At 39.2% G+C, this 27627-nt stretch overlaps 1 protein-coding gene across 1 annotated transcript in view; it reads right to left on the reverse strand.

The window, feature by feature from the left end:
* The window catches only part of Efa6 (Exchange factor for Arf 6), a 211216-nt gene that overhangs the window by 34529 nt on the left and 149060 nt on the right, over nt 1-27627 (reverse strand). The window contains exons 6-8 of the mRNA XM_071586938.1: nt 25722-25915; nt 16342-16534; nt 8348-8577 (exon numbers count right to left, since the gene is read on the reverse strand). Coding sequence (XP_071443039.1) covers nt 8348-8577; nt 16342-16534; nt 25722-25915 — 617 coding nt within the window. The remainder of the gene's footprint in view (nt 1-8347; nt 8578-16341; nt 16535-25721; nt 25916-27627) is intronic.

A 27627-nucleotide genomic window follows, 5' to 3' on the forward strand; every position in this document is an offset into this window, starting at 1 on the left:
ATTTACATTTCATTCACATAGTACCCTGCAAGCCACTGCTATGTTGTGTGGCGGGGGGTGATTACAGACCAGACTTCTTTTCACCCAAAACACTTTTTCCACTTTCTAGGTCGGAAAACATTATTTTTATCCCTTTCTGTCCGGGGGAAAAATTAAAATTAAATTTATTTCCCCAACACTTAATCTCTCTAAATTTATTTACATCATCTCTCATACCATAGTACCACAGGGCTACCAATACATTTTCCACATCATTGGTTAAGAAACATCCTTCCAATATATGCAAGAGATTTAATCTGTATTTTAACCTTTACTTAGTAAATAATTGCCAACCTAGCTCCTCTAATAATTTTGATACACTAATCAGTTTATCATTACAAAGTTTTAAAGATCTTGCTCCTCTATGCTGCAGATGATCCCTTTCACCTCCACCAATCCAACTTCACGAGGGTCCCATATATTAACAGCATTTTTATCGAACTGATAGTTACACAGGAATAAATTCCACAGTAAAATATGCATTAGGATCCTAAATACTAGCAGCATATTCTAAATGAGGCCTAACTAGTGAAAGATATTATTACTCTTTAACCTTCTCCTTACCATTCCCCAATACTCTTCTCATTATTCCTAATTCTCTCACAAATTTTTTCCTTTTGTTTCACATAAATTCTCATTTGATAGCAATTTCATGTAATTCTACACAAACAAAAAATATAATATGCATATGACTGCTAGTGAATTTCTAGGGTATATAATTCATATAATTACCTTCACTAAAAATTCTAATAAAACATTTAAACTTCAAAACAAATAATTATGAATAACATTAAAATTTTTTGTACTACAAAAACGTCCTTTGTATCTTAAAGACATGAAATAACTTGATACCTCTTTCTCATTTGATGGGTTGGTATGCGAGTCATAAGTGTACTCGCACTTTATCAACATTGGCACACACTCGCCAAAAGGTTCACCATCCCTGGCCTAAACCGTAGTACCCCACCTTGCTACCATCTCTTCCACTCTCCACCATCATGTTCCTGTTCTATACCACTCTAAAATGTTTCTGTGCAGGAAATAATTGTCCTTTAACTGATCGTATACCCCTATGATTCCTTGGTGGCATGTGTGGCACAATGACCAAGTTCACTGGTTCTCATTTTACTTCTACTAATAGTATTCTATCAATTTCTTGCTCGATGTTGACTATGCTTCTTCTTACCTTTTTATTCAATATTATGACTATCCCTCACTGTCTCTCATCCCCCTCTGCTCTATATTACTCTATAAATATCACTCCAGTTGTTGTTATATTCTCTAATTTTCCCTTCCTCAAGATTATCCTTACATTCCAAGACTTGCTAGCTCAGTTCTCTTCCCTGCTGTAATTGTCAATTTATTTTTCAATGATTTTTTGCACCCAAGAAGACCATGGAAGCCTTGCCTCTTCCATTGCCGGGCATGGCATACAGCCCAGTCACCTCAACCCCGTAATTACCAGGACTACTTTAACAATTTTTCCAACATATTTTCTTGGGATAAATAATTGATGTGGTTATCTGGTGCCTTCCTCAATAGTGTTTATAATGTGACACAATCAGTGGATTGGCGACCCAACCGGAATCTCATGGGGTCACCTCTTGCAGAGGAGAAAGGGTGCAAGATGGGTGAGACCCGGGCACAATAAGCAACTGTCAGTGATTAAATAGTGACCACGCTTAGCTTGGCTTTTCAATGCCTTAAAGAGAAGTTAAAACATATACATCCAATACACAGGACACTGGATTGACAGCTAAAAATTTTAATCCTGCACCTTGTTATGTAATCACAAGAATACTTAAAGTGTTTTGATTTGTATTTATGATAAAAAGATGATTTTTTTCATCCATTGAACCAAACCTCTCCTTATATAAAGAACTGAGCTTTGTGAGGTATTATTTTAGTGTGTTGAGACGGAACTTAAAATCTGTTACAACATTTTTCATCAACCACACATTTTTCTTTTTTTTATTAGGTAATCTACCAGTTAAGGTAGGTTTTTGGATGGGCACAGATCCTAAATCAATATTTTGTGACTCCTATGAAAACACAACATCCTACTCTACATCCGGTCCCTCTTCATCTCTGCATACCTTCTTCCTCCCTTCATCCCATCCAACATCCCTATCCTGTTCCTTCCCTTTCCTCGTTTGCCCAACATTCTCCCCTCAATTATAGTCTTCAACATCCCACTGCCGGTCAACACCCCCTTCATCCACTTTTTCAGCCTCCATAGGATTTCTCCCAACAAACCCCTCTCTTCACCCACCATACCAAGTACTTCCTCATTTGTTCTCTTCTCTCTCCATTTCACCTTCTCCATTCTTCTCCACACCCACATTTCAAAAGCCTCCAGTCTACGTCTATCCTCCTGCTTCAATGACCACGTTTCCACAACGTACATAGCTATGCTCCATATCAAAATTTTTACGAGTCTTTTCTTAATATCCTTAATCAACGTCCCTGGTGGGATATCAAACTTATTGTCCTGTAGTCCTCACATGATGTATCCTTTACCTTTTTTGGAATAGGAAGTAAAACGGATCTCACAAAGTCATCCGGCCAGATTCCTTCCTCATGGATACTACGAATCAACCCATATAGCCTCTTCCTCCCATTTTTTCCTAAACATTTCCTAAAAAATAGTTCTGCGGGAATATAATCCACCCCCACGGCCTTATTTAGTTTCATCTCCCTTAATGCCCATTCTATCTCATCGTCGAGTATGCCTAGACCTAAGCTATCTTCCTCTATGTCATGTTCCTTTTCTATGTCTAACTTTGTTGGTCTAAGTTCTTTACTATAGAGTTCTTCTATATATTCCTTCCATCTCTCTTGGATCTTTCCTGTGTCAACTATTACCTTACCCGCCTTATCTCTAACTGTTAGAATAGATCTCCCTTTCTTACTTCCCGATAAAGATTTAACATTGCTATGCAGCACACCAATTTCACCCTTCCTCGGCAGACTTTCCATCTCCTCGCACTGCGTCTTCCACTATGCTTCTTTTGCTTTATTTGTTGCCCGCCTCAATGTATTGTTCAATTCTTTGTACTTCATTTTGCCTAACTCTGTATTTACATTCTTCCATTTTCGCCGCTCATCCATCTTTGTAATCATCTCATCCGTGATCCATGGTTTCCTACTCCTTTTAGCCTTAACGGTTCCAATAGTGTCTTTTGCGGCTTTCGACAACCCTTTCTTGATACTCTCCCATTTTTGTTCGATAGTACTTAGCTCTTTACCATCCTCCATGATTACCTCCACCCCCTGTTTGTATTCCTACCTTTTCAATCCATTTAATGCTTCTACATTCCATTTTCTAACTCACCACCCCTGCCTTATCTTTTTGAAACGGACGCTACATTTCATAACAACTACATTGTGGTTAGAGTCCGCATCCGCTCCCGGGAAGCTGTGCGAATTTATCACACTGTTCCTAAACCTGTGTCTAACAAGGATATAATCTAGCTGATACCTTTCTGAGTCAACTGGCATTTTCCATGTATACCTGCGTCTTTTGTGGTGTCTAAACCAAGTGTTGGTGATGACTAACCCCTGTCTCCTGCAGAACTCAACTGCTTTCTCCCCGCGGTCATTCCTCGTGTGTAAACCGTAGTCCCCCACCTCATCACCAGCTCTTCCATCTCCTACCGTCGCATTCCAATCCCCCATCACTATCAAATGTTTCCCTGCAGGAACACACGCTACTATGTCCTCTAACTGATCGTATATCCTATCGCCATCTTCTTCCTTATGGTTGCTTGGTGGCATGTACACTTGAATACTAACCAAGTTCTTCAGTTCTGCTTTTATCCCTACTAGTAATAATCTATCCATTACCTGCTCTTTGTTGACTACGCTTCTTCCTACCTCTTCATTCAATACTATGGCAACCCCTCGTTGGCTCTCAACCCCGCCGCTGTATATTATTCTGTACTTATCACTCCAGTAATCCCCGCTATCCTTCAATGTCACCGCACATAGACCTAAAATATCTATATTTCCCCTTTTCATCTCTCGCTTAACATTCTCTAATTTCCCTGTCCTCATCATCATCCTAACATTCCAAGTTCCTATGATAACTAATTTGGTCTTCTTCTCCCGCGTCTTCTGTCCTGCTGCTGCTGGTTTTCCCTTCCAAGGGTTTTGTGGGATGACGACCGAGGAATCCTTGCCTACCCCGCTGCCGGGCACGACACACGGCTGATTGGGCCGAGCCCCGTAGTTGCCAGGACTCAAAATCTCTGCATTGTCTATTATTTAAATCTTGGGAATGATGATTGATGTGGTTTCCCGTTGCCTTCCTCAATAGTGTTTTTAACCTGACACCATCATTTACTGGCCGCCCCACTGGGGTCAGACGCCATTGCAGCCGCCTCACTGAGGAACAGTCGCTCTCCGTGTATATATATATATATATATATATATATATATATATATATATATATATATATATATACAGTGCGTTTCGTGGCACGCATATATATATATATAACACTTTTTGAAAGTCTCACGGACGTGAATAATAATGTATAACACTTAGCACTAGTGGACATAGACAAAAACACAGAAACACACAAAAAAAGAGACTCACTATTTTTCGAATTTTCGGTGGTCGTTGCCACCTTTATCAAGGAAGAGAGGGACAGAACTGAAGGGAGTACGAGGGCTGGAGCGATGGATAGAAGGGGAAGGTGGGGGGGGAATTCCGAAGGGATTCCCCTCCAAACCCGTCCCTTTTTGTGTGTTTCTGTGTTTTTGTCTGTGTCCACTAGTGCTAAGTGTTATACATTATATATATATATATATATATAATATATATATAATATATATATATATATATATATATATATATATATATAATATATATATATATATATAATATATATAATATGTATATAATATATATAATATAATATGTATATAATATATATAATATATATATAATATATATATATATATATATATATATATATATATATATATATATATATATATATATATATATATATATATATATATATATATATATATATATATATATATAATATATATATATAATATAATATATATAATATATATATATATATATATATAATATATATATAATATATATTTTTTAAGGTAATCTACCGGTTAAGGTAGGTTTTTGGATGGACACAACTACCAAACAAATATTTTATTGCTCCTAACAAAACACAAAATCCATCATCCTACTCTATAGCACGTCCCTCTTCATCTCCGAGTACTTTCTTCCTCCCTTCATCCCGTCTAACATCCCTATCTTGTTTCTTCCCTTTCCTCGTTTGCCCAACATTCTACCCTCTATCACAGTCTTCAACATCCCACTGCCGGTCAACACCCCCTTCATCCACTTTTCCTGCCTCCATAGGATTGCTCCCAACAAACCCCTCTCTTCGCCCACCATACCAAGTACTTCCTCATTTGTTTTCTTCTCTGTCCATTTCACCTTCTCCATTCTTCTCCACACCCACATTTCAAAAGCCTCCAATCTACGTCTATCCTACTGCTTCAATGACCACGTTTCCGCACCGTACATAGCTACGCTCCATATCAAAGTTTTTACGAGTCTTTTCTTAACATCCTTACTCAAAGTCCCCGTCATCAACTCCATCCTCCTTGTGAAAGCCTCTTTGCCTAGCGCAATTCTTCTCCTTACGTCCCTACTACTTTGACCGTGTTGGTCCAAAACACTACCGAGATACATAAACTGTTCTACCTGCTCTAGTTTTTGCCCTCCTATTTTAATGTTAAGCTTGGCCTTTTTCTTTCTAGAAAATCGCATAACCTTTGTTTTATTAATATTGATTCTCATCCCATACCTGTCGCACTGAATTTCCAATTCACTCAGCAATGCTTGCAGCCCCTTGGCTGACTGACAAACTAAAGCTTGGGGTTCAGCAAACCTGACTGATTTTATGAATTCACCGCCCACCTTCATTCCTACATCCAGTTTTTCCCATGCCTCTTTAACCATTTCCTCTGCATACAGGTTGAACAGCAACGGTGATAATGGGCAACCCTGCCTTACACCTCTTCCTAACACTGCCCAACCGGACTCCCCGTTCCCCACTCGCACCCGAGCAGTCTGAGACATGTACAGGTTGCGGATTAGCCTCCTTTCCCTCCAATCTATTCCTATCTTCTGCAGAATACTCATTAGTTTTTCCCAATTCACTCTATCAAACGCTTTTTCGAAATCTACGAAACAGGCAAATACCTCCTGGTTGTGTTCTATATTCCTCTCGATTAATAATCTCATTACTGCAATGGCATCACGCGTACCTCTCCCCTTCCTAAACCCAAACTGATCATCCCCTAAGTAATCATTTGCCCTACTCTCTATCCTTTTGTTTATGATCCTGAGAACAACTTTAGCTGCGTGGGATATCAAACTAATTGTCCTATAGTCCTCACATGACGTGGCCTTTACCTTTTTCGGAATAGGAACTAAAACTGATCTCACAAAGTCTTCCGGCCAGATTCCCTCCTCATAAATACTACGGATCAGCCCATATAGCCTCTTCCTCCCACATTTTCCTAAGCATTTTAAAAGTTCCACGGGAATGTTATCTACCCCCACGGCCTTATTTAGTTTCATCTCCCTTAATGCCCTTTCTATCTCATTGTCTAGTATGCCTGGACCTAAGCTGTCTTCCTCTACGTCATTTTCTTTTTCAATGTCTAACTTTGTTGGTCTGAGTTCTTTACTATAAAGTTCTTCTATATACTCCTTCCATCTCTCTTGGATCTTTCCTGCGTCAACTATTACCTTACCCGCCTTATCTCTAACTGTTAGCATAGCTCTATAATATATATATATATATATATATATATATATATATATATATATATATATATATATATATATATATATATAACACTTTTTGAAAGACTCACGGACGTGAATAATAATGTATAACACTTAGCACTAGTGGACACAGACAAAAACATATATATATATATATATATATATATATATATATATATATATATGTATATATATATATAATATATATATATATATATATGTATGTATGTATGTATATGCATATAAACAGCATGCGCTTCTCTGTGTTTCTGTTGGCTAGCGCTATTTCGCTACTTTGTTAAGTTATATTAGATTCAGACCGACTCCCTAGCAGGTGACGGCCGATATAATCCAACTCAAGGGTTTTGAGTTTATGAGACCATGTATCTGAAGGGATGCAAAAAATGCATAGATGCGTGGCAACAATCGTTTAATTGTTAGTAATGGAGGGAGGCATGTTTGGGGAATAGGTAAAGATGCTAAACCTCAGTGATTGGTGCTGGTGACTAAGGATCTCAATGTCTCCGTCACATGCTTCCATGATGACGCACATTATTTTTGCAAAGGCCTCAAGTTGCCTACCTCAATAGTGTTTTTAACGTGACACCATCACCTATTGGCCGCCCCACTGGGGTCAGACGCCATTGCAGCCGCCTCACTGAGGAACAGACGCTGCGTGGACTACCTTTCGTCTGGCTCCTAACCTTTGACCTATCTGGCATGGGTGACCCTACCAGGAGCAATTATTATTACTCCCGCCAGCACAGCTCTAGGGGTCATCGGAACTCACAAGCCCTTCTACCACGTCAAGGTTGTAGTCCGGGGAGGGACATTTTTCTTTATAAGCTTAAAATAAACAGGAGAAAACATTCACCAGACTTTATCTTCATTGGCATCAACATTTTTCTTCTTAAGTATTCAGAGGTATCAACATTTGCAGGAAGCTAGATTGCATTTTCAGCAAAACCTATAGCAATTTTGTTACAGCAAACACAATATTATAAAGTACCCACAATGTTCTACAGTATACTAACTAGAACAGTAGAATACGAATATGCACATAGTGTGATTGCAGATGTTTTTGTTAATTCAGATAAACTGAGAATTAAATGATTGATTTATTCTTGTTGACTTGGAAATCAATCAAAGTCGAAGGCACACACTGTTACTATATCAATTTTTAGTTTGCATACATCTTATTTCTTTGTAATAGCACTAGGAAAACATTTCCATTTAATTCTTGATTATTCCTACATTAGCTCAAGGATATGTGAGGCTCAACAATTTATTGGGCTTTTCAGATATGTGCAGAGATTTTCCCAAAGTACTTATTTTTTCCATCAAAAATCGTGCTTCCTACTATTTATATATAGTATGATTGACCCCGTGCTCACAAAAGCAGCACATGAGCAACAAAATCATATAATTCGGAAAGAATAAAAAGAGAAATGAAACCAGAAGCTACTCAACTCTTCTTTCCATTGGGGTCCATGCAGCTCTTCCTCATGACGTAGCCCTTCTTGTACTCCACAGCCGTTGCAGCATTGGGGACATCGAGGAATGGGTTCATCCCCATTGTGCCAGAGTTCCCGCCACCTCCCATTCCCCCACCCCTCTCGCCCGTCCCTTGCGACTGACCATCTATTGACCCCTTGCTAGGGTGCATAATCAGCATGTTGCCATCTTCTGAATCATCGTCCCTGAAATCCAACATGGGAGTCTTATCGCAAGTATTTTCTATTTTAAGCATTAAGCCATGGCAGAAAAAACATTGCTTGTCAGACAATATGCAACCCTTGAATTTTCACAAAAAATCCTGAATGTTATTTTAATAACATACACATTTTTAATTCACGAGTTCCAGATTTAATGCAAGAATATGACAATTCATGAGACTGGAATAAAAGCTTTCTAATTTCTCACTTTTTAACCCATTAGGGTGAATAATATCACGTGCTGGTAAATGTGTGTGTGTATCCACATAAAAAAACCATAAACATAGTAATCAACCCGAATGTCAGTTGGGTAGGTAATGGGCTCTCCTGGACTTCCATGACCCACACATCATATATATATATATATATATATATATATATATATATATACATACACACACACACACACACACACACATCAGACAGACTATATATATATATATATAGTCAGACTCCACCATCACCTTTCTTGACACAGACATCTCACTTCAAAACAACAAATTCACTACTACAGTACACATCAAAGCCACTAACCATCAGCAGTACCTACACCACACTAGCTGTCATCACACGAAACGCTCGATTCCTAACTCTCTCTCTCTATCCGTGGACACCGAATTTGCAACACCACAGCCACTCTAAACAAATACCTTGACAATCTACATCTTGCACTCCTCAAACGCGGTTAACCAGAAAAGTTACTACAAAATAAAATCCACCACTCCACCCGACCACACACACCACACAATAACAAGCCCACATCTGACGCAGGACTCAACCTTTGCACCGCCTATTTCCCAGAATCACACAGACTGAAAACCCTCCTTAAAGAAATGTTTCCAATTTTACATGACAATGACGCGACCTCATCCTTACTACCCCAATGCCCATCTATCGCATACAGACGACCCGCCAATCTCAAAAACCTTCTGAGATCCACCAACCCTTTGGCGCCCCCCCGTGACAAATTTCCCAATATTTCCCCAACTTGCAACCGCCCCCGATGTAAAACTTGTCCTCTTATTATGCCTACTCCTCTCTCCCTACATCCCCTCATTGCCCCCTCACCTTGTTCCCATGCTAATTGCCTCTCAAAAAATATTATTTATCTTTTATCATGCAAACATTGCACTTCCTTTTACATAGGCGAATGCATTACCTCCTTATCCATCCGAATGAATAATCACTGGTACTCCTCCAATTCTGCCTCACTCTCTTCTCTTCCTATCCCTTCACACGCCAATTCCCACAACCTTTCATTCGACCAGTGTTTTGCTCTCAGCATCCTAGAATCCCTACCTGATTCAGCCACCAATATAGAAGTGAGAACTCGTGAATCCGCCTACATATTAGCTTGCCGTTCTTTCAAAATTCCCACCCTGAACCGCCACCTTTAATTTCCCTCCCAGCATTCTCTCCACACCTCCCCTCCCCGCCCATACCTCTTTCCCCTTTCCAAAGCAACAGCATATTTTCAGTCTCTCTTGAAGAAGGCCTCTGAGAGGGCCGAAAGCTCGAACAATTTACCGTGTGAGTGTCGTATGTATGAATATATATATATATATGTATGAATATATATATATATATATATATATATATATATATATATATATATATATATATATATATATATACAGTGCGTTTCGTGGCACGCATAGCCAGAAGAAAGAGATGAGCCACATTGGCCAAATATACATTCAAACACAAAATCCCGCCAAACGGCGAATAAATACTCATTTATACAGAAACACATATAAGGAAAAGGGATAGGAACACACATAAAGGACGAACACAATAAAGGTGGGGAAGGCGGAATCGAACGGATCACAAGAGTAAAAATATTTCCTAGACCGGGACTCGAACACCGCATCTTTCCACTTGCCGGGCGGATGCTCTTAACCACTTGAGCTATCGAGGAAACGTAATTTACCCTGAGATCCGTGGGTCTAATATGTCGCCAAGCGCCCCGTGTGTTCCTATCCCTTTTCTTTATATGTGTTTCTATATAAATGAGTATTTATTCGCCGTTTGGCGGGATTTCGTGTTTGAATGTGTATTTGGCCAATGTGGCTCATCTCTTTCTTCTGGCTATGCATGCCACGAAACGCACTGTTCCTTTCCTGTATGATGTTGTATGAATTCTAACCAACCCACTGTCCTTTCCTCTTGTGTCGTGTGTATTTCTCCTTTGGTGGGTGAAACAGCCCCCTGACGCCATCTCTTGGCTAAAGAATCGGAACTTCAGAACAATAAGTTTGATTTCCCACCCAGCTAAAGTGGTTCTCAGGATCATCAAGAAAAGGAAAGAGAGCAGGGCAAATGATTACTTCGAGGATAGTCAGTTTCGGTTCAGGAAGGGGAGAGGCACGTGTGATGCCAATGCAGTAAATGGGAGACTAATAGAGATGAACATAAAATACATCAGGAACTGCTTTGTAGATTTGGAAAAGGCATTTGATAGTGTGAATTGGGAAAAAATCTTAGAGTATATTGAAGAAAATAGGAATAGATTGGAAGGATGGAAGACTTATCTGCAACCTGTAAAGGTTTCTGACAGCTCAGGTGCAAGTGTTGGATGGGCAGTGTTAAGAAGAGGTGTAAGGCAGGGTTGCCCATTATCATCGTAGCTGTTTATCATATGTGGAGGAAATAATTAAAGAGGCATTGGAAGAACTGGAGGTACGAAGGAAAGCTGGCAGGGAATTCATGAAATCAGTTAGGTTTGCTGATGATCAAGCTTTAAGTAATTTTCCAGAAAGAGAAAGGCTAAGTTAAATGTTAAAATAGGAGGGCATTAACTAGAACAGGTGGAAAAGTTACATAGTACTGAAGAGTTTTGGACTAAATCATTTTTAGGATGAATAAAGTAAGACTCCTTGCTCTGATGAAGCATTTCCTATTAATCATTCTTTCACAATTTAGTTCTCACTCTACCCGTCGCTCCTGGCAACAATTTTCAATTTATTTAGTTCTCCAGTGAAATTACTTATGGCGAGTGGAATATTTAGTAATCTATTTAACATATAATGAAAGGCTGGCAGCATCTGAGAAATATGTTGCTTTGAGTTGAAGGGAACAACATGATTATCCTTCACATAAAGTGAAAACTTGAAACCTTTGCTCATTGGAAAAACTGTGTTTTAAGGAACTTGAGCTTTCCTTTGATTGATGTTTATTCATTCCTTAAAGACATGTTTGAGACATGCATGGAAAACGTCACATTGGTTGAAAATCTGCCAGACAGACCTACATACAGAAGCAATTAGAGTTTGAATACTAATGATAGTCACAAATAAAAAGAAAACAGTTAACATGAGTAGTAACAGTGTGCTTAAGAATAAAATCATTTATAAACAGAGAGAGACATGAATTCATCCGGAGTATATTTACGAATTTATGTTTACACAGTAACTGATCAAGTTTACATTTAAAAGACAGAAAAGTTTCTATTTGACATGCACATTGAGGCAAGATTATCTAATTTGAGTGGTGTGGGACCATACCACCAGAGAGCCACATTTTTTAACCGGCTTCCCCCCCATATTTGAAAGCATCTTCTTCAAATGCATGATTCCAGCATAATTTTGAAGCATACCAGCTTATTAAACCTTTATACTCTAGGGATGATTTTTTTACATTATGTAAAGAAAAGTCTAAAATATTTTGTTAAATACCCCCAGCAATGTAAATAACCTTTTTACATGTGATGCATACAAAGAAAATTGATGTAAATTTTTGTATAATGACAAAACCACGCTGAACCGGCCTATAGTGAATAAAGCATTATTATTATTCAATGTAGTTTTGATGTGATAAAGCAAGTTTCAATACTTTTGATTAATCAGGAGCTGATCACTGTTATTGGGTCTAGGCAGTACAAATGATCACAGATGTCAGTCACCAGTTCTTGAGCTGTTCTCGCTTCTTCATGTTTGGGTCGGAGTCATTTTCACTCCTATTTTCAAAGTATATGTGAAATGAATAGTCATTTAGGTGTTGTTAGAATGCATGAGTTATGAAGTTAGAAAAAAACCTTGGCAATTCCACATAAAAAGGTATTGCAAGACCATGGCTTCAATGCTTCCCATCATCATCACCAGAAGATGATGGGCAGCATTGAAGCCATGGAAATACCAGATGATGAAGAGCCGCACTGAAACCATGGTCTTGCAATACCTTTTTATGTGGAATAGCAAAAGTTTTTTTCCTACCCTAATCATGAAGGAATTCCACCTATTTATGCCTATTTAAACTGTTTTGCATACGTAAGTCGACACTTCTTCATTTTTGCTGGATTTATTACCAGGGCGGTTCAATAAGTACCCGTGTTTGACGACAAAGGACGTTCCTGAGGGAAGTTTATGTTATCATCATGTGCTGCCATTTATCAAACAGCGGTGAAACAAATTTCAGACTGATTTAAAGATTAGTTTGGAATTGGTAGCCATTCGAGTAAGACGTGTTTCGTGATTTTCGCCAAGATGGAAAAAGAGCAGTATCCTTTGGTAATTTGCTTTTTGTTTTTGGATGGGAAGAAATGCGAGGAGATATAAGCAAAGTTGGATGCTATTTATGGGGACACTTCGTCATCTATGACCACAGTTAGATATTGGTTCATCGGATTTAAACATAGGCGAACATCTGTTTTTGATGAGAAGCGACCAGGACGCCCGGCAGACGTGGTTACCGAGGAAATCATTGAAAAAGTCCACGCCATGATTCTCGCTGATCGACGAACGAAAGTGCGCGAAGTAGCAGAGGCCAGGGGTGTGTTGACTAGAACGGCAATTTATATTTTACATGATAAGTTGGCGATGAAAAAATTGTCGGCCCGATGGGTGCCGCGATTGCCGTTTCACCACGATAATGCACCAGCACATTCATCCGGAGTTGTCACCGCCAAACTGCATGAACTACATTATGAATTGCTGCCGCACCCCCCGTATTCACCCGATCTGGCTCCCTGCACCTTTTTCTTATTCCCTAACATGAAGAAATGGCTCGCGGGAACAAAATTTAGCTCAAATGAGGAAGTTATCGCTGAGACAGAGGAATATTTTGGAGAGTTCGATAAATCCTATTTTTTGGAGGGGTTAAAAAAATGGCAGGAACATTGGAAGAAGTGTGTCTTTCTAAAAGGGAATTATGTTAAAAAATAAAAAAAATGTTTTTGAAAAAATGGTTTCTTCATTTCTAACACGGGTACTAATTGAACTGTCCTCGTACTTTGTGGTTTTAATTATTGAAATGGTGAATCCTTTGGCCAAGGTTTGGCAAACAACCTATGATTACTCAGTAGGGTTCATGCAGACAGATATATTTTTACTAAGGGCCTACACTTTCAAAAAAAACATTACACTTGAAGACTATTTTCCATTGTGTTTATATACCCAAATAAATTTTGTATAATACACCCCCGGCATAGTGATTATTCTTCTGCTAGTTGTCTTTCTTCTAGCAATGGGAACTATGGGGGTCGAAATATGGCGTATCTACGATACACTTCTTGTATCCTAAATCCTGGGGCTTAAATAGGTGCCTAAATTTGCACCTTCTTCTGCCTAACGAGTTTGGACACCCTTCAAGATGACATCCACCATAAAGAGAGCAATTAAGGTACCTAAGCGATGAGTCGGGATGCAGCTTATGAGTTTAAGTTGTTTTCATTTCCATCACAAGTGGTGCTCTATATTGCCCCCCATTTTCAAATTTTTCACTGAAACTGTTCACTTTACTTTTCTCTCTCATTTTCTTTAAGTGTATCTGTACAAAATGAAGTAAAAAGTTTTGTTATAAAGGCTGATGCACATGAGTATATGTTTCAAAGAGTGAAATACTTTTTAATCCAGCTAATACAGATGCAAATAGCAGGAAAATGGAAAATGAAATTGTGTAAATACGGGGTTGCGCATATGTTGGAAAAATATGATATTGCATGGCTCATGGCAAAATCCCTGTTTATTATGGGAAAATGTAAATTATGAGAACAAAACAACAGGGTTAGAGAGTACATGTAATTACACTGACATTACCATCAAATATGGGCTACATGGCATGCAATTACAAGAATTCTGAGTTTCAGTCAGCAAATGAAATGGAGAAAGAGTTAAAAGCAGACTTATTTCCATAGTATGTTTGCCATTCAGAGAGTGATATTTATAAGACCATACAGACCACAGCTCAGCTAATTAAATACGCATAAGCCGTTAAATATGAGAATAAGACACTGTCTCAGGCATTACTCAGATGAAGTCTTTCATAATGAAAGAATGAAGACTAACTTTGCATTGTTCACGGGACTTTATTTTTCACGATCAAGGTTTCAATCAAGGGATGTAATCAATTTAGCCAAAGCCACCCTCATCAAAATTCCATACACCCTACCAAGAGATATGTGAAATTTGCCCTCTCCTGAAAATCGGTGTATCTCAAAATAGTTAAATTTTTAATGGTAAATATTACTAACAATTGCATGACCTTGCTATGGGTTCCCCCCTATCCTCTATCTTAGCAGATATTTATTTGGATGATTTTGAAAACAACTTATTCAGATCAAAACATCCCCAGACAAAAAACACACTACATTGGTAATGCTACATTGATGGTGCATTTTGTGTGTCGTCAGGAATGCTTTGACAGCTTGAGTTTCCTGACTGTACTAAATTCCCTGGGCAGACATATTCATTTATTTTTTGTCAGAGGGAAACAAAATAAAGGAGATCCTCACAATTAAAGAGGTAGCAGCCAACACAGGGTACTCCGCAATATTAGGGCTTCCCTCTTACAAGAGGAAAATTACCCAAATTGCAGGGAATGAGATGTACTCCAGCACACACCACCATGGACAGAAATGGCCCACACAGTCTCCTGCCTCGGGAACTCATCCCCGCAGATACAACGCCTACTCTCTGAGGAGGAAGTGAGAGTGACTTCATCCATGGATAGGACCTTACAAAATCCACTCGGATCCACAAAAGACAAGGAGAAGAAAGAACAACAAAGTGGCAAACACTGGCTGAAATGTTCTGATTGTGCTACCATAAATATCAGGCAAACAGGAAGGAATTTCGCCCAGGGAAGAGAGGAATACTGGACCTGCTTCATCAATGGCAGGAATAACCAACTCACTATTTGCCAAACCTCTCCTTGACCAAGGTCATACGAGCGATTCCCACCCAAAGGTTCCACACCAAGAAAAGAAGGGACCAAGATTAGATGCCCTTGAAGAGTTGGAGATTAAGGTCACCTGAAATCCAAGCACTGACAACTCCTTAATGGCCATTCGTATTCCTCACGGAGCCCTCTCTGCACCCTTCCCTCTCCCTCTGCCACCACCCCTCCCATTCCCCACCCACCGAGGAGAGATGTCCAAGTACGCAATCCCCTCCCATTCCTTCCACCACTAGCCTGCCTAACTTCACCCCCTCCCCTTTCACATCCACCCCCTCCCCTTTCACATCCACCCCCTCCCCCTTCAAGGGCTATTGCATTTATGGCCTATCCTGCAAACCCCATAATGTCACCCGATGATGTTGCATAGCAATGAAGCCAAGGTCAAAAAAAGGAAAGGTCAAGTGGAAATCTCTAAGTTAGTCTTCATTCATAGAGAATAGAAAAAAAGCCAAAGATACTTTCCCAAAGCTCCCCGGGAAAATCCCCAATCCAACCCCAAAATCCTAAAAATAAATGACCCCCAAACGAATGGAATACTTCAGGGGAGCAACAACCGAAGATGATGCATTCACTTACAGCGCCCACTCCAAAGGCTGGGTCTTTATTGCATGATATAAAAGCTTGAGGACTTCCCGCGGAAAGTTTTCGCCATCGTTCAACTCAGACAGATTTTCGATAAATTCACCGCATGTCATCTTCCTTCCAATATTTTGGCCATGGAGATCCGTGTTAAGCAGCATGATGGCACAGGTCAAAGTATGTACAGCATCTGAAATTGTAGAAAACACTATTTAAAAACTAAACTGAAACTAAAAAATCTTTTTTTATTCAGAATAAAAAATTTTTTCGTATCCTTTATACCCACATTACATTTGCTCAATGCTGTCATATCATGTCAATGCATTATCAGCAATTAATTAACAAGTAACGACGATTCAAAAAAAGGAATTACCCAGTGATGTATATGAAATAACAAACAGTTGAAATGATAAAAGACTTAGAAATCATCTTTTTTTCTTTTATTGTATATTTACTTACTAAGGGAGGGGAGGGGAAAGTGCAGGGAATGCTTGGAAGGGAATTAAAGTTGGCGGTTAAATGTGGAAATGTAAGGGTTGCTATTTTATTTGTGTTCTATTGTGCCGTCCAAATATTATGTGTATATATATATATATATATATATATATTTGTATATAGGGTCGCACCCAAAAGTGGTAGGACTGTTTTCTCTGGCGCGAAGGGAGCAGTGGAGGGGGGTCTGCCAGGCAGGGTAAGGTGGAGGGGGCTCTTAGCAAAAGACCAACACCAACCTCAGTCGCTTGCGGGCTGTCGTTGAGTGAGGACACCGTTTTTAGTGAAGCGAGTTTTTTGTCCGCACCGAAAAACAAAATTAATCTGAATTTAGAGCAACGATATTCCATGAAAGTTTTGTGCAAAACTCGGGAAGACGGAACTGAGACCCTAGATATGATCAAGCAGGCTTATGGGGACACTACCTTAAGCCGTTCCACAGTATTTGAGGGGCACAAGTTGTTTAAAGGGGGTTGGGAGCTCGTTGAAGACGACCATTGCTCCGGACAGCCTTCGACGGCAAGAACCGACACGAATGTGGACAGAGTGAGGACACTGCTGAACACAGACCAATGCTTAACCAGTGAAGAAATTGCAGACCAGTTGGGTCTTACTGCATTCAACGTATTATTTCACAGGATTAGGCCATGCCCAAGGTGTGCGCCAAGATGGTGCCAAAAATCGTGCCATGGCATGCTTGTCGTCAGACAGCTCTTGGCCAAATACAGTGTTGCCACGTTGCCGCACCCGCCCTATTCTCTTGATCCGGCACCACCGGACTTCTTCTTCTTCCCCCTGATGAAAAGACAGCTCAGGGGACGACGTTTTGACTCGATAAAGGCCGTTCAAGAGGCTTCGACGAGGGTCATCAATGGCATCCCCAAAGAAAATTTCCAGCGGGCGTACAGGGAATGGGAGCAACGTTATACTAAGTGTGTTATGTGTGTGTGTGTATATATATGCATATATATATATATATATATATATATATATATATATATATATATATATATATATATATATATATATATATATATATATATATATGTAGCACTAGTGGACACAGACAAAAATACAGAAACGCACAAAAAAGAGACTCACTATTTTTCGAATTTTTGGTGGTCGTTGCCACCTTTATCAAGGAAGAGAGGGACAGAACTGAAGGGAATACAATGGCTGGAGCGATGGATGGAAGGGGAAGGTGGGGAGAGAATTCCGAAGGGATGGATTTGGAGGGGCAGCGTTAGAAGGGTGGGGAAAAAGTAGAAGGTGATGGGGTGGAAGGGGGATGAAAATATAATTGGAGCAGGGTAATTAATGCCTAATATTGATTCCTGGCCAATTCCAGGACTCCAAGAGCCAGATGAAGGATTGCTCTAATGTTTTCAGTTTCAGTGGAGGATCAGAGGGTGGGAGGGATGCTATGATGGATACACTATAGCATTTATCAAAGGGAGTGTTGTGTTCGGAGGCGTGTTTGGGGATAGGGAGCATATCAATTAAGGAAGAGTTTTTGCATGAGGCTCGGTGGTTGTTGATTCTGATATTGAGGGGTTTGGTGGTCTGCCCAATATAATAGGCAGGGCAAAGTTGGCACTTCAGCAGGTAAACTACATTGCTAGATGTGCAAGTAGAGGAGGGAATTGGTGGGAGAGAGTTAAAAAGCGAATGGGAGAGGGATAGAATTTTGATTTTGAAAATAGGGCATGTTTTGCATCTGGGTTTATTGCATGGCGTTGGAGTGGTTTTAGGACGGGTTGGGGATTTAAGGAGTGGATTTGTTGATTTGAGGAGATCGGATAGGTTGGCGGGGCGTTTGAAAGTAACTGAGGGGCATTTGGGAAAAAGGTTGGCGGTGGCATTATGATTTTTTAGGATAGGGTAGAGGTCTTTTAGGATTGATCGTATAGATTCAAAGCCCGGGAAGTATGTTGTGCAAATTGAGAGAGGGTGGGGTTCCGCGGTGGAGGAAGGTTTGGGAGTGTACGCATGTTTTCGGATTCTTTTTTTCAGGAGGGATTCGGGATAACCTCTTTTGAGGAGGGAACAGTGTAGACTTGAAAGGAAATAATCAAGGGAATCAGGGTCACTACAAATTCTGTGTCCTCTATTGGATAGGGAATTAGGAATGGAGCGTTTTGTGTGATATGGGTGGCAACTATTGTAGTGTAAGTATTGCTGTTTGTTTGTGGGTTTAATATGTACAGAGGTGTGAAATGTTTGGTTTCTTAATGTAACATTTACATCCAGGAAGGTGATTTGGGAGGAGGAAACTGTAGAACTAAAGGAGACAGAGGACAAAGCATTGAGGTCGGAAATGAAAGCTTTCAGGGAATCGGTACCATGTGGCCAGAGGAGGAAGATATCATCGATGTATCTGAGCCACAATAGAGGTTTCAGTGGTTGTTTTGACAGGAATTTCTTCTCTGCGAGACCAAGAAAGAGGTTTGCATAGGAAGGGCTGAACCTGCTACCCATGGCACAGCCCTTGATTTGTAAGAAGAATTTGTCGTTAAAGGAAAAGGAGTTGCGGGTGAGGATGAACTCGGAAAGACTAAGGAGAAAATCTGTGCTGGGTATGTGTGGCTCAGGGCGTTGGGAGAGGTAATGTTTGAGAGCGGAGAGACCTTCTGAGTGGGGAATCGATGTGTATAGGGATGTTACACATATGGTGGCCATAATAATCTCAGTATCTGGAGGGAGGGAGGTTGATTTTAGCCTTTCCAGGAAATGGTAAGAATCTTTGGTGTGTGACGGTAGGGAATGGACTATCGGTTGGAGATAGTGGTCTACAAATGCTGAGATTCTTTCAGTTGGGGAGTGACGGGAGGATAAAATCGGACGACCGGGATTCGTAGGCTTGTGAATCTTTGGAAGGATATAGAAATGAGGGGTGCGTGGGTGGGGAGGGGAGAGGAGGTCCAGGTCTGAAGGAGATAGACCCTCATTTGGCCCGTTGGACACGAGAAATTCAATAAGTTCCTTCTGAAGTGCGGGGTTTGGGTCTTCGGGGATTTGCTGGTATGCGCACGTATCCGAGAGTTGCCTGTCTACCTCCGTTATGTAATCCGATCTATTTATGACAACAACTGTTGAACCTTTGTCTGCGGAAGTAATGATGATATTAGGATCCTTAATTAGCCTTTTTAGTTCTGTGGATTCGGTTGGAGACAGTTTGGGTCGAGGATTTAGGGTCTTGAGGAAAGACGGGTTGGAAATTCTGGACAGGAGAAGGTTTATAAAAATTTCAATTGGATGATTTGGGGGGAGGGGATTGGGTTCTTGGGCAGAAGCCGGCTTGATTTTATGTAAGGCATTGTGAAGGGGTCTGGAAACTTGCTGGAGTGACGGTTGGGAATCCCAAAATGCCTTCCACCGGAGATTCCGGCAGAAATGCAATACGTCCGCAAGGATTGTCACGTGGTTTACTCTGGGGGTTGGGGTAAAAGAGAGGCCCTTGTTCAAAAGGGAGGCCATATTTGGGCTAAGGGGTTTGGAAGAAAGGACTCAAGACATTAGAGCAATCCTTCATCTGGCTCTTGGAGTCCTGGAACTGGCCAGGAATCAATATTAGGCACTAATTACCCTGCTCTAATTATATTTTCATCCCCCTTCCGCCCCCATCACCTTCTACATTTTCCCCATCCTTCTAACGCTGCCCCTCCAAACCCGTCCCTTCGGAATTCTCTCCCCACCTTCCCCTTCCATCCATCGCTCCAGCCCTCGTATTCCCTTCAGTTCTGTCCCTCTCTTCCTTGATAAAGGTGGCAACGACCACCGAAAATTCGAAAAATAGTGAGTCTCTTTTTTCTGTGTTTTTGTCTGTGTCCACTAGTGCTAAGTGTTATACATTATATATATATATATATATATATATATATATATATATATATATATATATATATATATATATATATACATATATACATACATATATATATATATATATATATATATATATATATATATATATATATATATATATACATACATAGAATTAAACAAATTGAGAAGGGCAACAAATAAAGCAAAAGAAGCATGGTGGAAGACGCAGTGCGAGGATATGAAAAGTCTGCAGAGGAAGGGTGAAATCGGTGCGCTGTACAGCAAAGTTAAATCTTTATCGGGATGTAGGAAAGAGAGATCAACGATAGCAGTTAGAGATAAGGCGGGTAAGGTAATAGTTGACGCAGGAAAGATCCAAGAGAGATGGAAGGAGTATGTAGAAGAACTGTATAGTGAAGAACTTAGACCAACAAAGTTAGACATTGAAAAAGAATATGATGTAGAGGAAGACAGCTTAGGTCCAGGCATACCAGACAATGAGATAGAAAGGGCATTAAGGGAGATGAAGCTAAATAAGGCCGTGGGGGTGGATAACATTCCCGCAGAACTATTAAAATGTTTAGGAAAATTTGGGAGGAAGAGGCTGTATAAGAGGAGATCCGTAGTATCTATGAGGAAGGAATCTGGCCGGAAGACTTTGTGAGATCAGTTGTAGTTCCTATTCCGAAAAAGGTAAAGGCTACATCATGTGAGGACTACAGGACGATAAGTTTGATATCCCAAGCAGCCAAAGTCGTTATCAGGATCATAAACAAAAGGATACAGAGTAGGGCAAATGATTACTTAGGGGATGATCAGTTTGGGTTTAGGAAGGGGAGAGTTACACGTGATGCCATTGCATTAATGAGATTATTAATCGTAAGGAATTTAAAACACAACCAGGTGGTATTTGCCTGTTTCGTAGATTTCGAAAAAGTGTTCGATAGATTGAATTGGGAAAAAACTAATGAGTATTCTGCAGAAAATAGGAGTACATTGGGGGGAAAGGAGGCTAATCCGCAACCTGTACACGTCTCAGACTGCTCAGGTGCGAGTGGGAAACGGGGTGTCAGGTTGGGCAGTGTTAGGAAGAGGTGTAAGGAGGGGGTTGCCCATTATCACCATTGCTGTTCAACCTGTATGCAGAGGAAATGATTAAAGAGGCATGGGAAGAACTCGAGGTAGGAATGAAAGTGGGCGGGGAATTCGTAAAATCAGTTAGGTTAGCTGATGACCAAGCTTTAGTTTGTCAGTCAGCCAAGGGGCTGCAAGCATTACTTAGTGAATTGGAAATTCAGTGCGACAGGTATGGGATGAGAATCAATAATAATAAAACAAAGGTTATGCGATTTTCTAGAAAGAAAAAGGCTAAGCTAAACATTAAAATAGGAGGGCAAAAACTAGAGCAGGTAGAACAGTGTACGTATCTCGGTAGTGTTTTGGACAAACACGGTCAAAGTATTAGGGACGTAAGGAGAAGAACTGCACTATGCAAAGAGGCTTTCACAAGGAGGAGGGAGTTGATGACGGGGACGTTGAGTAAGGATGTTAAGAAAAGACTAGTAAAAGCTTTCATATGGAGCGTAGCTATGTATTGCGCGGTAACGTGGTCATTGAAGCAGGAGGATAGACGTAGATTGGAGGCTTTTGAAATGTGGGTGTGGAGAAGATTGGAGAAGGTGAAATGGACAGAGAAGAAAACAAATGAGGAAGTACTTGGTATGGTGGGCGAAGAGAGGAGTTTGTTGGGAGCAATCCTATGGAGGCAGGAAAAGTGGATGAAGGGGGTGTTGACCGGCAGTGGGATGTTGAAGACTGTGATAGAGGGTAGAATGTTGGGCAAACGAGGAAAGGGAAGGGACAGGATAGGGATGTTGGATGGGATGAAGGTAGAAAGAAAGTATTCAGAGCTGAAGAGGGACCTGATGTTAAGTAGGATGTTGTGTTTTGCTAGGGGTCACAGATTATTTAATTAGTAATTATGTCCATCCAAAAACCTACCTTAACTGGTAGATTACCTAATAATAATATATGTATATATATATATATATATATATACACACATATATATATATATATATATATATATATATACACACACACATATATATATATACACACACATTTATATATATATATATATATATATATATATATATATATACACACACACACATATATATATTTATATATATACACACACATTTATATATATATATATATACACACACACATATATATATATATATATATATATTTATATATATATATATATACACACACACACATATATATATATATATATATATATATATATATATATATATATATATATATATATATATATATATATATATATATATATATATATATACATATTCACACATATACTAGCTGAACCAGCAAACTTCGTACCAACTTTACACCATTTATAAATCAAAAACGGCTACCCGATTTTAATCATATTTGACTTGTTATTTTAATAAAAAGGAAGAAAATTCAATTAAACTACAAAATAAAGTATCAAAATCACTTTTCAGAAAGACATACATATACATATATATAACCCGGGCCAACCCAGCATAGCCGCACCCAACCCAGCCCAGCCGCACCCAACCCAACCTGACCCATATCTTCAATGAAGCGATAGGATATTATATTATGCAATACTAAATGACGATATGATATATTTACAATATTTTAATGGTTTTTCTGCGATTCTGACCTAAAAAGAATCGAAAAAAGTCGACGATACGATAGGATATTTTCCGATACAATATCACAATACGATACTCCGATGATTTTGTAATGGTTATCCTTCTATTCTTGGCTGAGGTGAATCCTAACAACCAAATATCATTCAAATTGATGGTATGATACGATATTTTACAATACGATACTTTTACGGTATTTTCATGATATTTTACAATACGATACTTTAACGGTATTTTAATGGTTATTCTGCTATTCTGGCCTGAGAAAATTCCAAAATACCAATTGTAATGAATGCTGACGATATAATACCATATTTTCCAATACGATATAAAAATACAATACACCTACGATATTAAAATGGTTATACTTCTATTATTGTCTGACATGAATCTATAAAACAAAATATCAACAAAATCGACAATACAATATCTTTACCATATTTTAATGTTCTATATTGCGCAGAGGCAAAACAAAAACTACAATATTTCAAAATCAAAGATACTATATGTTTTTTATGATACTATACTTTAACAATATTGTAATGGTTTTTCTGCCTTTCTGGGCTGAGAATAATAAAAAAAACCAAATGTAATGAATGTCAACGATACCAATCGATATTTTTCAATACGGTAACAGAATACGATATTCCTATGATATTTTAATGATCATCCCACTATTCTTGGCTGAGATAAATCCAAAAAAATGATTGGGCCACCCAGATATGCGCCATCTCGCGGGTTCTCACCTCTATTACACTAGCAGATTTGGGGAGGATTTCAATCACCGAAACGGAGAAGCAGTCGTCAAAAGATTGATTGTGGGAAGCAGTGTGAGTAGGAATGGGATAATTAAGAAATGTGGGAGATTTGGTAGAATATCGGTGGTTATTCATGCATCATCATTCATTCATCTTCCTTATCTGGGTGGCCCAATCATTTAAACCCCCCGGGCTGAACCAAGCCCACTGAATGCATCATATGGCTGCCTACATATCCCCCCCACCCCCTTGTTCATTTCCTATTGGTCCCTTTACCTCCCCTTCCCCCACCTCTCCCCCGCACATCCTCTCCGCTCTTCCCAGAGAACGCCATTCTGAAGACGACAGCCGTGCTGTCGAAACGTCAAATAACATATTGTGAGTGTCCTTTCTATGTGTCTCTATATTCTACAAATCTACATCCGTATATATATATATATATATATATATATATATATATATATATATATATATATATATATATATATATATATATATATATATATATATATATATATATATATATATATATATATATATATATTATAAGGCAATCTACTGGTTAGGGTAGGTTTTTGGATGGAGACAACTACTAAATAAAACATTTTGTGACTCCTAACAATACAAAAAATCCTGCATCCTACTCTATACCAGGTGTCTCTTCATCTCTGAGTACTTCCTTCATCCCGTCCAATATCCCTATCCTGTTCTTTCCCCTTCCTCATTTGCGTAACATTCTCCCCTCAATTACCGTCTTCAACATCTCACTGCCGGCCAATACCCCTTCATCCACTTTTCCTGCTTTAGCTCGAACAATTTACCGTGTGAGTGTGCTTTTAAATGTGCTATTCTATTCTATTTGTGCTATATTGTGCCAGCCCATTATGATATATATATATATATATATATATATATATATATATATATATATATATATATATATATATATATATATGTATATGCACACACATAAAAAAATATACTCATATAAATTCATGCATATACATAGACACATACAAAGATTGTGGCCGGTCAACATTCATTATCACACATAAAGGTGCAAATGTTCATTGGTGCCCAAATAAGCTTGACTGAATAATCATAGCCCCAACATGGTCGCAGTGCCGACAGCAAGAATTTAGTATAACCAAAGAGCCGCAATTATAATAATTGCTTGTAAAATTTTTAAGTTTTCAACTGAATGTTACTGTAAATGACTAGCTAATAATTAGCAGGCGCTGCAAAAACCCTGCAACAGCTGACACCTCTGCATTTAGTAAGACTGGCTCAATTAGTCAAGGTTTGCCTTGTGTTGGGAGCTTTCAAGGCTCCACAATTGTTTATCAATATCCTCTATTCCATTCTTGGTGAATAAGGTATGATAAGGTGGCTGCAACATAACCATGAGGAACTATTATCAACTAAGTGGGTCCGCCTTCCAGTACCAACAGTTATGAATGGATTACTGCAGGAATTGATTAATATTTGATACAAAAATAATGATTGCACAAGGACAGCATTTTTGCAATTCACTGTTGATGCACATCTTAAGCACTGTGCACTTCTATGGCCAGTTCCTCTCACTCACCTTGCGAATTAAATGAGCCAGGGTTGCAGTCCAGATACCTTTTCGAGAAGTGCACCAGGACCCGCTCTCTTTCCTGAGTCTCCCCCGTCAAGCAGAACTGCTTTAGGAACTTTCTTAGGGCCACATCGAGTGTGTCCGCATCAAAGGAAAAGTATTTCAAGTATTCTTCCGCCACCACTCGGCTGAAGTCATTGCTGAAAAACAATACAGAAGTCAAAATATCTTTCAAATTTATGCTGACTGTGAATACAAGCAGACAAGGAGAATAAACAATAGCTATGAACAATAATGGTCTTGGTGCCTCAATGACTATTGCTCCGTATGCATTCTTTCTCCCAGGTGAGTGAAGTATCAAAACCATTGCTCATAAATGTTACTCCTATGCATAGAAAAGATAAAACAAATTGGCAAGAATTAACTTCATGCATGCACCACAGCTCTCACTTTTAGAAATTTTCCACCGTGAAAATTTAATTTTCAAGTGAATCATGCAACTAGGCACAATTGTTTTAGTTTTTAACGATAGCACTTCAGGTGAATTATTTATTTAGAATAAATTCATGAAGGTTAGACAGTATCCATTCCTTAGATATATTTTGATTTCTTTCATTGCGCTACAAAAGGCCAGATACCCCATCTCAAGTTAGAAGAATATATGAAAATTGAATGATTGAACGAGATTGATAAAGAAGGATTCATGCCAGCACTTTGTGAAGAGTGAACATTATTAAGGAAATATAACATACAAGCACTGACTCATTGCTGCCTACTGATCAAACTATGATTATTGTAGTCTTAGGTGCTAAAAATCGATAGCTATGACCGATGGAGACATTGGTAGAACAAAAGAAGAAAATCACAGGCGATTTAATATTACAAAATGGCCTGATGGATAAAATTTTATCCAAATGTCAGGGATAATGACTGTTTTTCACTTACTTCTCCCATGACTTACTCAATTAAACTGATACCTATGAAGCCTCAACAATACCACATCGCATGAGGATAAAGCCTTGATTTCCTAGATTTTGGCTGCATATCTTATATGGTGACCATGTTCAGCATACAGCATTAAAAAATACACATCAGGAAAAAATAATGTCCCCTGGCCCTTCTTTCCTTCCCAAAGTTGTGCTTCAGCATTTTCAGCAGGATGTGAATCTTCTGTCATTAGCTGATGGAAAACCATAAGTTTGAATGTTGTATGTCACCCCTACTCATGTGCTGCAAACACTTGAGCTTGCATACTTTTCTCTAATCTCCCTGCTCATATCCATGCTTCAAAAGAGCGTGCACCAAGCCTGGTGCCTTGGTGCACCCTCCTGTGGTAATCTCACTCCTTGAGAACACTCGGCATGAAATGGCGCAATGATGGGTGGAGCCTTATATCTTTGAATCTAATTCTCTAGCACTACAGAGAAGCACCAATGTTGCTCCGTTACGGTGAACCATGCCTTCAAAATGAGGCGGCAATCAGGTCGCATTGAGCAAGGACAAAAGTGAGGGAGAAATCATGAACAAGCAGAGTTAAAGGGAATCCCCATCTCCTCCCTCCCCTTAATGATGCATCCGGCAGTTGAGAGCACATCTCGACTCCTCTTCCACCTCCCCTTCCCTAAACCACCGTTCATCCCCTCCCCCTCTTGTTTCACTTTCCCACTTTCCCTTCCTCCTGAGCCCAAGAGATATCTACATATTGTTAAATCACTGAACCCTTGACAATGGCATTCTAGCATCGAACCCCTATGATAAGGAAATATTAAAGCCATGGGAGCATGCACCAAAGTCTCCCATTTTACACATAATTAATTAATGCATTGAACTTTCAACATATATAATTCTATTTAAGATTTTAGAAATTTTAACAGAAGAAATCACTGAATACTCTATAAGACATACTAAGAGA

The sequence above is a fragment of the Hetaerina americana genome, unplaced genomic scaffold (genome assembly GCF_022747635.1).
Source record: "Hetaerina americana unplaced genomic scaffold, ioHetAmer1.1.p SCAF_28, whole genome shotgun sequence".
Taxonomy (NCBI): domain Eukaryota; kingdom Metazoa; phylum Arthropoda; class Insecta; order Odonata; family Calopterygidae; genus Hetaerina; species Hetaerina americana.